The sequence below is a fragment of the Oreochromis aureus genome, linkage group 15 (assembly GCF_013358895.1).
Source record: "Oreochromis aureus strain Israel breed Guangdong linkage group 15, ZZ_aureus, whole genome shotgun sequence".
Taxonomy (NCBI): domain Eukaryota; kingdom Metazoa; phylum Chordata; class Actinopteri; order Cichliformes; family Cichlidae; genus Oreochromis; species Oreochromis aureus.
In genome coordinates this window covers 6,236,283-6,248,855 of record NC_052956.1, presented here as the reverse complement: position 1 = coordinate 6,248,855, position 12,573 = coordinate 6,236,283, and the positions used below count along the sequence as shown (strand labels likewise).

Here is a 12,573-nt window from a genome sequence, read left to right as displayed (position 1 = left end):
TCAGTGCTTGGTGTATATATTTATATACATATAGCTATAGGTATGTGTTCAGATATACATCCATATTTTTGTGGGTGGTAATTGTGCAGATAAACATGTATATCAGGATGATGATCATCACCATTCATATTCCTTCTTACTTATTCAAAATCCCGCCATCTGTCTACCCCCCTTTATCCTGTCTGTTTCAGCTTGTCCTGTTTTCCTTGTTGTGTGTCTTTGTCCTGTGCGGTTGTTGCTTTTTTCTAAATCAAATGTATAACATAAACCTCTCGAATCAAAGCTAGAGTCTGCACAATCAAAAATTCATTTTTCAAAAATTATACTGCCACTGTGGTGGTGTACAGAAGCAAAGCCACAAAAAATTTATTTTTTGTCGGCTTTTTTTCTTACTTAGCTAAGGTAACTGAAGAATTCTTACCCAAACCTACATACGCTTCCAGTTAAACCATACAAAGGATAAAAAAAAAAACATGATCGATGCTCAAACAGCACACAGGGATAGAAATGCTCACTTTCATACCTGAGGCACTCTGAACTGGCACACGCCCTGACAACCACCGAGGTACGATCAGGTACAACAGCAATTATTTGTCCCAGGATGATGTCATTTCCTCTCTCCAGCTCACGCTATAAAAAGGGTGCTGTTGCAGCGAGGTGTTGGTGGAGAGACCGGAGAGGACGGAGGCTGTCGGGTCACCGATGCTGCAGAAAATCTAGCTCTCCAGAAATACCGAAAGGCGGCTAAGTTTTGTTCAGAATGCGTCCCTAATCCACCGACTTTGATTTACAGGGAAGAAACCTAACCTTCTGATAAAAGCTTCGCTATTTTTTTATTATTCCTGGAGAGCTACTTCGCCTCGTTTCCAAACATGATCAGGAGAGGACTGTTCCTTTTGACAATCCTGTCTAGCTGCGGTAAGAAAAAGAACAGAGAGCTAAACCTTGATGAAGTTGAGCGATATGAAGACACAGTCGGTTGGTTGAAGGAAATCTGCATTAAGTATTGTGACTGCCAGGGTTCAGCACCGAGGACAGCGACAAGCACATCTTTAATTGCAGCGAAATTCACCTGCGCCTTTGGCACAATTGTTCCCGTTACTAAAACAGTCAGAGGCTTGTAGTAACACAGCGAGTGAGGAAAGAAAAGCACACACGCACGCACGCACGCACACACAGGAGCTGTAGGGATTATGAAAAGCATGTGAACAAATGAACATGCATGATTTTCTTTTCTCTCTCTGTTCTTGTTCTCTTGCAGTCCTTTCATTGCCAGTGACTTCGCGTCAGCTGGAGAATGAGGACGTAAAGGTAAATATTTTCTTATTGTTTTTGGTTACATTTTCTATTCTAATATTAGTTTTATTGGAGCAACAGAAAAGCAAAGAAAAAAAAAAGAAAAAAAACAAAGTAGTGCAGGTTAGAGTTAACCTTCTTAAATCAATACTCCAGGGATATTCTTCTTTTCAGTATGACAAATAATACAAATCCACTGCATTGCCTTCTAGCTGCTCTCCAGCTGCACTCTTAAGGCACGCAGTGATTAGAAATGTTTAATCCCAATAATTTAAAGCTTCAAGCGCCTTCATTGTGAGGCAAACCCACATTTGACTTTGTAAAAATCAATAGAAAGCAATTTGAGAGCAATGGAGAGCCTTGACCTCCATGATTTTGAGGATGCTAAATCCACTGACAGAGAGGGAGGGAGAGAGAGACAGAGAAAATAGAGCTTTCCAGAATAAGGTTGGCTACTAAAGGGAAATGTGGAATTTGAGCTCTTCAAAGGTCTTGTGGGAAGAAGCTGGTCACCTTTAAAAAAAGAAGAAGAAGAAGAAGAAAAAGATTGTGAAAAATTATGTATGCATGTAGGATTGGCACAATGGGAGTTGAAATTATTTTGATCTCTCACCTACAGAGATTTATATCTTTCAATTAGTGGCTAAGTTAGCACACGAGCTGCATTCAAAGAGTCTCAGACTCATACGCTGCTTTTGATTCAGTTGAATTCATCTTGCTTGCAACAGCAGCTTGTTTTACTGTAATTCTCACTTTTTTTTGGCTCATTTGGGGACTGTCTCTCCTCTGATTCTGGATTGTGTGCATCCACAGGTGATGAAATGCATCGTGGAGGCGCTGGCAGATGTCCTATCGAGGCCACACCCCATGCCTGTCAGTCAGGAGTGTTTGGTCACACTGAAGACGGGTAAGCAAAAGAAGGAAGACAGCTCGGCAACACTGAGCACAATCAAATGTCCTTTATCATTTAAAGGGGCTGTTAGCATGGCTCAGTGCCGCAAACAACTACATTGATAGCTTAAATTAGCACAGGCAACATGCACTTAAAAAATGAGTTATTAATAAAAAAGAATTGGTTTTGCAATTACGTGTTAGAATATTACATAAAACTGAAGCATGTCTCTTCTTCTACTGCACACAGGCTGCATCCACATAAAGACTGTGTAAGATAACCCACAGTCCGGCTATTATCTAGTCCCATCTAAAAACACCAATAAAACTTTGATTTTCACATAAAAACATTTCCCAGACTGTTGGATGGTGTTATCCTCTCTGTTGACCTTTTCTTAACATCCTCATATCTTAAACATGCTGCAGAAACACAGTGCGTTTACTTCATATTGCTCCGGCGAGGCAGTGTTTTAGGTTTTAGTTTTACATTCCATTAATCTGAGGGTTTAATCAGCTATAATGTATTTTCCCCCTCTATTGCCAAGTGCTTGCTCATCATGAAAGTGTTGGATCTCTTACTGTGCAAAATCTGTTGGGATAACATATTTTCTGATTTGACCCCATGGGAATAAAATCAAAAATGGATGTACGTTTACATTATTTCTAACCTTTACCAATTTGTGAGGACACTGGTAGAGGTGGCTCCCTCTTTATAGATTTATACAGATTTCCCTGGTCAGTTATTATCATCATCCCTACCCTCACTGCTGTCATTCCCATATAAAAGAGTGGATTAAAAGAGGTCAGGCCTTGCTGGAAAAGTGCTGTATTTTAGAAGAAATCCACCGTTCTCTTGTAACGAGTGCATAGTGCTCTGATCATAAGGTTAATGGATTGATGCAGTGAATGCTGGGTAAAAGTCTGCTGCAGAGTGTTTTATACAGAGAGGTCACTAGGACTCGGTAAAGATGATTCAGTTAGATAGGTAGTGTTTTACCTTGATGTCGTCCTTGTTGTAAAAAAAAAAAAAAACCCACAAAAAAAAAAATCAATTACAGCCTTACTCATCGAGCATTTGCTAGTGAGCGAGCGCTGTGAGCGGGAAACTGTACACCACCGTAGGGGATGGAAAGAAAGGAGAATGGAGGGGAGGAGTAAAAGGAAACGAGAGATCACAGATTGATACAAGAACATGATACAGTACAGTGTCTGTCTCTTGCTCCTGCTACTGCATGCTGTTTGCAGTGCTGTTTGTGGGTCAGCAGAAAGTCCAAGTGCTCGCTTGCTGCTGTGGGAGCCTCTATGGGCCAAGTGATTAATTGTGCTCTTGCTTTGAAAGCAGTAAATTCCAGGGCAATTAACTCTGATGAATCCACAAAAGCGCGTCTCTGAATCCTTTGAAAACAGTGAAAAGGGAAAGATGTACACCTGTGATTTACCCCCTACAGCATAGATTCCCTGCCTTTTATCTGCTAATTTTCTTCTTCTTCATCTTCTTCTTCTTCTTCTTCTTCTTCTTCTTCTTCTTCTTCACTGTTATATGTTTGCATTTTAATGTGGTTGTGTGTGTGTGCAGATGACCGGCTTGTTACTATCCTTCGTCATCAAAACTTTCTGAAGGAGATGCAGGAGATCGCTGCTCAAGGTGAGTCACGGATTACTCATCCCGTTTACGTGTGCATGAAGATAAGAATGATGGAAGGCTCGAGCGACTCATTTTCATTTAAGGTGGTCGGGGGAGAGCTGATACGCCTACAGCAGCAGCACCGACCCTTCAGGCTACAGATGATGTCCCTGGTGAGCTGGACCTTCCTATACATCATGTGGTTATGCTTCTTATTTTTTATGGAGTATTTAATCGGCGGGTTAAATGCAGCAGCTGTGACAGTGATGTATAGTTTCCATTATTTATGTTTTTCAGCAAAGTCGGGCTAAAAAAGTGCTTCAAAAGTGCTGAGGTAGATTTAACTTCTGCTGAGGCTCTGTGAGGGAAAGAAATCAGAACACGTATGACGTCCTTCCACATAACAGCATACCTAGCTTTTTAAAAAAAAAATCAGTGCCAGTACCCAAGTCAATCACACAATGGTAAGGTGGGAAGGAAAAACAAGGATAGCAATTTGAATGTGGTCAAAGATGAAGATAATGGGTTTTGGGGTTTTTTTAATTGTCAGGGTTACATATGCCTCCTACTATCAATCAAAAACATGGGGGTAACAACAATAAACCCCATAATAAACCGTAGTAATTTTGTGTAAGCGCTTCTTTTAACATCACTAGAAAATAAATTTCTTCTAGTAAATTAAATCCCCACTCTCCCCTATTTTCAGATCGATCCATGTTGGAAGCTTTGGGAGGCCCCGGCGAACGATCTATCCTGTCCAAGAGGACGGGAAATGGAAAAGATGAAAAGGATGCGGGCATGGAAGACAGACAGTCGCAGGGGGACAATGAAGCTGAAGAAGTGCAGGTGAAACGGGAGAGTGATGAAAGCCCGGGAAGCCACATCTCCGAGTCTGCAGAGGAGTGGAGGGAGGGCGAGGATGAAAAGAGGGAGGAAGATGAAGAAGGCTATGACGAGAAGCGAGCAGAGGAGAATTCAGAAGAGGAGAGCAAAGGCAAGCAGCACATTTCCAGGTCCTTCTTTGAAATCCATCTATTATAAAGTAAAAGTAGCGTAAGTAAATTGGAAAAGGAGATCGAGAGTTTGGCATCTAAAGATGCAGTCAAATTTTTCATTTTGATAATACAGGCCACTCAAAGCAAATGAAAAGATTTAACATTAACCAAATGGTAGAAGCTGGATCTTAAGACAGAGAGAGAAAGCGCTGAAACAAAAACTGCCTTGTAAATGGAAACTGCTTGCTATCTCAGGGCTGGCTGATTGATGGAAGCACTTCCATCTACATGATGAATCTCAGCCCCCTCACTCGCAGGGGAGCGAGGCCAGCACGGCTGGCAAAATGACAGCTCGTCAACAGAAATGAATGAGTAGCTCAATGTTGGAAAATTCAAGCGCTCGGTTACAGTTGCAATGATCTCCCCATACCGTCTAAACTCATCAAGACTGCAATCAGCTCTTTCTATCTCTGCAATGTTCAACAGAGAAATTGTTTTATTTTGAGTACAATGAAATAGTGATACTGATTCTGCAAAATGGAGCTTCTGCCAAGTCATCTGATCGCTCCAGCCATGCTGATAATTCCCATAAAGCATTGCTAGCACTACTGAGGTCCAGTGCTGCCAGCTGGCAAGAAATATTTCATTACAAGAAGTGGAATCTTGCTGATGGTGGAGACTTTTCTGGCAGCGTCCTATCAGAGGTGTTTCAGTGAGAAAAATAATAAAAATAAATCTTACTCTTTTCATATTCCCAGATGATGAATCAGATGAGAATAGAGACACACGCAGAAAGAAATCAAAAGAAGAAACGTCTGATGAAGAAGATGAAGAGGAAGAGACAACTAAGAGGCTCTCACTCTTCCATAAAAACAAGGGCAAAGAGGAAGGACGTAAGGAGGAGACAAAGCGAGGGAACAGGGAGAGCTTACAGCGGTGGACCAAGGCGACCAAGCCTTTGCTGCTGAAGAAGAAAGCATCCACAAAGGAGGAGCAACAGGAAATGCCTCATCATTCAAAAGAGATAGCGGAGGAAGAGGAGGAGGAGAAGAAGAAAAGAAATGCTCAGAAGAGTCCTGAGGAGAAGGAGCTGCAGATGATTGCTCGAAGGACACCGGAGGAGAGGAGGGGGTTGGAGGAAGAAGGGAGCGCCAGCAGAAAGTCAGAGGTGTGCTCTCCCCTTCTTTTGTAAGATTCACAGTCTGAGAAACAAAAATAAAAAGTGCTAAATCGCTTAAAGGAATCTTTCCACATGTTAGGAGATATAGCAAGCCATAACTTAGCTTAAAATAAAAACTGGAAACTGTTCTTTTATAACCTCCAATAAAACTGCTAATTAATAACGAAACAAACAAGAACACTCAAAGAGCACAAAGACGATACTTAAACTTTGATGTTTTATGATGTTTTTATTACAACATGGTGACATCAGCCTGTTACAGCATCACTGTGCCATTGTAAGGCACCGTGCTGAAAAAATAAAGAGTCCTTGTTGTAAAGCTGATAAGACAAGCTATAAAAAATTATGTTTAAAGTTTTACAGATTTTTACATTTGGTGTGAGCTTGACCTGGACATGATTTTCACCAAAATGAAATCATCTTGAGCTGTTATTGGGTGTCTACCGCCACACAACATTTGAAAATGATATCTTGAAAACTGTGGACGCTAGACTGCTAACAAACAGACAGACAAGCAAACAGAACCGAGTACGTACTCCCTTCCTTTTGGGGGGAAAACAACAATGAGTGTGTAATTATCTTTTTGGGAGGTAAACCATAGATCTTAGAGATGGACATCTCTGTTTTGTGTTGTTCAGCTATAAGAGTATACCAAAGAACATCATGGCGCATTCAATAAGCTGTGAAATGCATCAGAAAACCTGATCAAAGGATCCAAAGTCTCGATTTCCATCAGACATCTGCACAACCAGACTTCTTTTTGAAATCACAGGGGTCGCCCCCTGCTGGCCATTAGAAAGAATGCAGAATGTTCCTCTTAGAACTGGGAGTTGCATCCATCTTTGATATACAGTGTGTGGCTGTTTCTAGTCTTCAAGAGCGCTAAACTCTGCTAATGATGCATTCGTATTTAGATATGAGGGATTTCTCTTAGCAAGTAAGAAGGAAATCCTTCTTCCTGAGTGCAATGAAATTGTTCCTCAGGATGTTTTACCTGTTTGCTTCTAAAGCAGAATTCTTCCTACAGCTTGACTCCCTGCAATATCTTGAAAGGAAGCTATTTACACTGCAATAGCCTTGATGGATGCAAACTGCTACACAGTTGTTATTAAAGTGAAGGTAAAGGATGCCATTCTGGACGTTATGTGCGCTCTCTCTAATAGATAGGACATTCGAGCCACGGATAAATATGATTGTTTGCACTGCTGGTGTCTCTTCTCTCACACGCTGTCCTCTCATTATACCTGCAGGAGCCGGAGATTGAAAGTCTGGCAGCCATCGAGTCAGAGCTTGAAAATGTTGCCCAGAAACTCCACGAGCTGCGGCGAGGCTGAGAGAAATCGAAAGAGAGAGAGAGAGAGAGAGATTGGAACAAAGTTTGACACCGCAACCTCCTCTGCCTCCTCTGCCTCCTCGTCCTCCTCCGCTTTACCAGCTGCCTGGTTTCCACAGATAGAGCGTGTGAATGTGTGACAAGATTTTGTCTTTCCGCTATTTTTCCTGAGGAGGCCCGACCGCCGCGGCCTCACTCGTGACGTTCACATAGAGTAGCATACAGTAGATGCACATTGCAGCTAGACGTGCATACTAACAACACACAAGTGCGCGCATACCGTGCATTTGCGTGCGTAACATTTCAGAAGATTCCCGAAGAAAGGCGACTTGTTCAGCTTCATTTTCTCCGACAATCATGTCTCTGTTTCTGTAAACGTATCTCTTCTGCTTTTTAGATTATTTCAACGGTGCGCACTGATTCATTGTGAGAGGTTAAGGCAAATCCAGGTATACACCTACAAGGTGAGGTTGTACAGTAATGGCATGTATACATGTACAAAGCTCTTTCTGGAATGCTCATTTACTTACAAAGTTAAAGATAGAGAAGACTTAGATGATTGTCATAGATGCAGTTGATGCAAATCAAGCCAAGGCAATAAGTGATTTTTAGCGGATTAATGTCTGGGGTGTGATCTGTACTGAATTTATGTAAGAAAATCAATAAATTGAATAGTTTATCTGGAATTCTCTAATTTGGTGAATGTTTTTTATGCCTCTAAAGTCAGCTAATTATTAACATATTAAAGGGAGCATATTAAGAGTCATTACAGGACCGTCACACTGTATAGATTGATCTACACAAACCACACGAACCCATAGGATCCACTGCAAACTTCAATTACAAGTGTAGATACAGTCTGTGCTTGTTTGTGGGCGACAAAGCTGACAATATGAATCATCAGCATGACACACAGGCTGTTGACACATTCTTTTTCAACGGGCAATTTAACCTTTGGTTTTGGCAGCAATATGAAAATTCTCTGGTTGTTACTATTAAGAAGAAAATATCTAGATTTGAATCATGCAGTGTTAGCTGATTTTTTTATTTTTTTATCCTACGTTTTAACAGCAATATGTCAAGAGCTGCAGAGCGAAACATGGATTGGAAGGAGTCAAGAACACAATGTGGGCAGAGGAGAAACTAAAAAGTGAAAGTTGTGCTTTCTTTGGCAACTCGAGTAAATATAGCTACTGTAGGCATGGCTCGAAACTGAATCATGTACAGTCAGACAAATGCAGTCTTGGAAAGCCTGAATGCTGCATCTGAAGGTAGGTTTCGCACAGAAAATTCAACAGAAAAATTTTGTTACTGAACATAATCAGAGATCACAGATAACAGTGACAATGGTGATAGTGTTTATTGGATATTTTGTATTAGTTATATTTGGAACTTTGCATCTCTACACTATTCAGCCAGCTGTTACAAATATAGTCCAGGGTTTTTAAGGTTGTGAGTTTGAAAGGGCACCAGATGGCAGCATTAGACCATCTCTTACCTCTTTTTCAAAGGCAAGTAACGCAACAGCATGATTAAAATGCACAATGGTCATGTTTGCATGGAATCTTTTCCATTTTCCTTTATGTGTTTTACAAAAATAACTAGAAAACACACGAACAAATGCATATGCCATTAAATTTAAAACATCCTCTCTTATAATATTTCTGTCTGCTTTTATGTACATAATTTAATTGCATGACACTCAGCTTTCTTGAGTACTTGCAATGCATCATGTTGCATAAAACCAGCATGAATATGTAAGGCATCCATGTCGTGGATAAATGGAGCAATTTTTATAGATTAGTTCAATTAGCTTAAACAAAGACATTCTTTATGTTGAATGCCCCTTTAAATCACTTGAGCCTGAAGGCCTGCTCTGATGACTGAGGTTATTTTTTTCTGAGTGAGTGATATACGAGTTCATAAGGTGTCAAAATCTAACAGTTTAGCAGAGCTACTGTTAAATGTGCTTTCAAATGTCGGCTGAAAGCCATGAGCTAATACAGCCGGTGTGGAGCAGGATCTCAGTCTCAGATCAAAGTTAAAGACAGACCAGTTCATTTTGTATAAAAAATATAAGATTTTATTTCCAGCTACAAAGTGAAACATGTAACATTTTTGTCACACTTCTCAATAAAATAGTAAAAAATAACCAAAAATACACCACTGATACATTTCGAAGCACAGAAAACATTTGGCTTTTTAAATTAACTTAAACTGTACACATATATACAAAGTATATACATCAGTATTTTTTTAAAGGAATGAAATTAAAATTCTTCCAGTCTCTTCTTCTTCTATTTTTTTGTACAAAATAGACATTTTGTTCCTGTAGATGCTTTTTTCCCCTCCTTCTGACCTGAATCAGTCTGAATAGTCAAAATGTTTTTTTCTTCTTTTCTCAGTGCCGTGGCAAAGCCCACTGTACTCCATTATCTAACCCTAAACTCAGCATGCTGCTTGCTTTCTCATCCAGGGCAGAAACTCTGACCTTTCCTCTACTCTGTAAGCACAGTGAAAAGCGTACACACAGACAAGGCTAAAATTCAGACACGCACACACACACACACACACACACACACATACAAGGACACATTCAGACCTGTTTGGACAGGGGAACACTGGCCTGCTGTGGACTGCATGCTCCCTCTACAGCTGCTTAGAGTTTACAGGTCTGGTCTTGGACTGGGAGGGTGGAGGGACTTATTAGACACCTCATTTAGAGAGGAGGTCAAGGTTTAGATAAGGTATAAAATGCATACAGTAAAATGGACGGGTTTGTAAAAAGGCTTTCAAGGGATTTGGGCGGAAACCTGACAGCAGGGTTGTCAAAAAAAAAAAAAAAAAAAGAAAAAAAAGAAGTTATAGTGCAGGGATCTTTTGGAGCTGCTAAGCAACCCTCTGTCTGAGTCTATGAGGCTGATCTTCATCAGCTGTACAAAACATACAGGCACTAAGACGAGTGCCTGGGTTACTTTTACAATGAGAAAATGGCAAAATAAAACATGATAAACATATATACTGAGCTGCAAAATGAGATGGAGTTGTGTTTGTTTTCAAGTCAAAAGCGCCTATCGTCCAGGAGCGGCTCACGCCATGTCTCCCATCATCTTCTTGTAATACATGGACTCGAAGATGTCGTTCTCCCCGGGGCAGTTGTAGTGGCAGGCACAGGACTTGATGAACATCATGTGCTTCTTCATTACTTCTCCATCGGGACATTTGAACTCCATGGGCAGGGTGGTGGTCCTGTGCGGGGTGCAGCAGCGGCCGTCCAGGCAGACACCGCAGAACTTTGGCCTGTAGGACTTGGTGGTGGTGCAGCCAGAGATCTCAAACTTCATGGGTTTGGAGACTCTGGGAGTACGGATGCACTTTTTCCCTTTCTACAGGAGGAAAAAAAGAGGAAAGAGCAACTTCAGCAGGGATTCTTTTACTGATATGCCCAAAGGTCACGAGTGTGGTGCTGTTTAACGAGAACTCACCCTAATGCTCTGCTCCAGCTGAGACTCGCATGGTCTCACCATGCACAGCCGGGTCTGTTTTTCTAGGCGGCATTCACGGTTATCGTTGGTGACCCTGGTAGATACTCCCAGGCCGCATGTCTTTGAGCAGGCGCTCCATTCAGTCGTCTGAACCAGGCAGTTCTCTCTCATCATAAAAGGATCTGGGCCATAGGTCTCCTCCTTCCTGTATGCTGTAAACACAGGAGGAAACACTGGGTTAGAAAAACTGTCCTAATTATGCTGTAGCCTGCTGTAGCCTTGTTTTATTCAAAAACAGACACTTACCAGACAAAACAGGGCCCATGAAGCTTTTTGTGGTGGGAGTTTCATTCTCCTTTGTGTCGGAAGAACCACATTCCCACTCCTCACAACACTTTCCAGGCACTTTCACACGCCTTGGGTTGGGGCAGTCTGGGCTGGGCAGCCGGATGTCCATGGAGCAAAGAGGCACACAACCGATGGCTCCGTCCAGACAGGTACACTGGTACTTGCAGCTGCTCTGGAAAGTCTCTCCGCTCCTGTACACTGTGCCGCCAAACACACAAGTGGCTCCGTCTCGAGCTGTTGAGTAGAATTTGCAAGAGAAGGGTCATGATTTGCCTCATACATTGGATTTATTCTAGGCAGACGTCATAGAAAAGATCAGCTATGAGTGGCACACCTGTGCAAACTCCTATGCGTCTGTTGTTGGGAGCTCCGAAGTCACAGTAGAGGCCTTTGTGCGGGTCACAGACGTCTTTCTCAGTGCAGAGCTCCCCCATCTGTTTGGCACACACCCTGCAGCAGCCACAGCCATCCAGCACCAGGCTGACACCTGGGGGGCACTGAGGAGGGGTGGACGGGCACGAACACTGGCCGCTGCACTCCTGACCTGCAGCCTGAAAACAGGCACACACACACATTCTCTGGTAAATATCATGCCCGAGTTGTGTGCTAGAAACACAGACACACATCCAACACACTGCCTCTTAAGACAAGTTTAAAGCACTGGCTTCACCATTCAAGTCCAGCTAAAGCCAAAGCCTACACCAAAACACTAAAATGAAGTAATTTTTTTTCTGACTTACCATGTAGGAAAGCATGATGCACAGCAGAGGCAGCAAAATCATTCTTGCAACCATCTTCTCTTGTCTTTAGTAATTAATTTAGATTCTTCCAAAAACACCTTCTCGGAAAAAGTCTTCCTTTAGCGTCAGAGTTTTGAGCTTGAGAAACTTTTCTGATCAAGTTGATCTCTTGTCTTGTTCCCAACTGCTGCTCCGGCTCACTGTCTTTTTTATTTTTCCTTTCTTGGTGAAAGCTAGAGTTTAGCTTCGGTAGAAGAGTTGATCTGAGTTCTGACTGCAGAGTGGAGCCTCCTTTATACCCGCTGGCCCTCGCAGCACGTCACTGGGGGCTGAATGGAGAGCCAGCCCTGGACAAACATGGACATACTTGGCATTCTTTCCTCGCTTCCTGCCCCCCACTCCAGACATCCCACATTCCTGCTGTCTGAAGGCAAGGCTCTGCTGCTCGGCCAAACAACACCGTCTCTCTCTCAGAGCACCTTTCATCTGGATTCGGAGGTTAAGTCTGGTTACAGTCCTGAGACCCCACACTGGGAATTCCTAAAGACTGACTTCACAAACAGACAGCCAGTACCTATAAATATTAATTTTTCAAAAAGAAAGAAAAGGGGAAAGGCAGCAACAGTTCAAAAGTGAACCCTCGAATAACTTGACGAAGAGGAAGGACAGTGGAAATAAAAC

At 42.1% G+C, this 12,573-nt stretch overlaps 2 protein-coding genes across 3 annotated transcripts; one reads left to right on the top strand and one right to left on the bottom strand.

Annotated features, from left to right (window-relative positions):
• Window positions 1–673: 673 nt before the first annotated feature.
• On the top strand, window positions 674–8,013 carry chga (chromogranin A). 2 transcript variants are annotated; one of them, XM_031755194.2, is made up of 8 exons: window positions 674–918; window positions 1,262–1,311; window positions 2,110–2,203; window positions 3,764–3,832; window positions 3,916–3,984; window positions 4,518–4,805; window positions 5,565–5,974; window positions 7,237–8,013. In XM_031755194.2, the coding sequence occupies exons 1-8, from the start codon at window positions 873–875 to the stop codon at window positions 7,318–7,320; spliced, it is 1,110 nt and encodes a 369-aa protein (XP_031611054.1). In that variant the 5' UTR covers window positions 674–872; the 3' UTR covers window positions 7,321–8,013. The 2 variants fall into 2 exon arrangements, with proteins under 2 accessions (XP_031611054.1, XP_039454661.1); XM_039598727.1 differs by lacking the exon at window positions 3,916–3,984.
• Window positions 8,014–9,379: 1,366 nt separating this feature from the next.
• On the bottom strand, window positions 9,380–12,168 carry ccn2a (cellular communication network factor 2a). The gene is made up of 5 exons (XM_031755167.2): window positions 11,893–12,168; window positions 11,487–11,703; window positions 11,111–11,386; window positions 10,805–11,016; window positions 9,380–10,705 (listed from the first exon to the last, which is right to left on the bottom strand). Exons 1-5 carry the CDS (start codon window positions 11,944–11,946, stop codon window positions 10,409–10,411), a joined length of 1,056 nt encoding a protein of 351 aa, XP_031611027.1. The 5' UTR covers window positions 11,947–12,168; the 3' UTR covers window positions 9,380–10,408.
• Between the last annotated feature and the right edge of the window lie 405 nt (window positions 12,169–12,573).

Coding starts and splice junctions, on each gene's coding strand:
- chga (XM_031755194.2), top strand. CDS start 873: ATGATCAGGAGAGGACTGTTCCTTTTGACAATCCTGTCTAGCTGCG. Junction 2,204..3,763: donor TTTGGTCACACTGAAGACGG/GTAAGCAAAAGA, acceptor GTGTGTGTGCAG/ATGACCGGCTTGTTACTATC. Junction 4,806..5,564: donor TTCAGAAGAGGAGAGCAAAG/GCAAGCAGCACA, acceptor TCATATTCCCAG/ATGATGAATCAGATGAGAAT.
- ccn2a (XM_031755167.2), bottom strand. CDS start 11,946: ATGGTTGCAAGAATGATTTTGCTGCCTCTGCTGTGCATCATGCTTTCC. Junction 11,704..11,892: donor GCATCATGCTTTCCTACATG/GTAAGTCAGAAA, acceptor GCCTGTTTTCAG/GCTGCAGGTCAGGAGTGCAG. Junction 11,387..11,486: donor ACGCATAGGAGTTTGCACAG/GTGTGCCACTCA, acceptor TCTACTCAACAG/CTCGAGACGGAGCCACTTGT.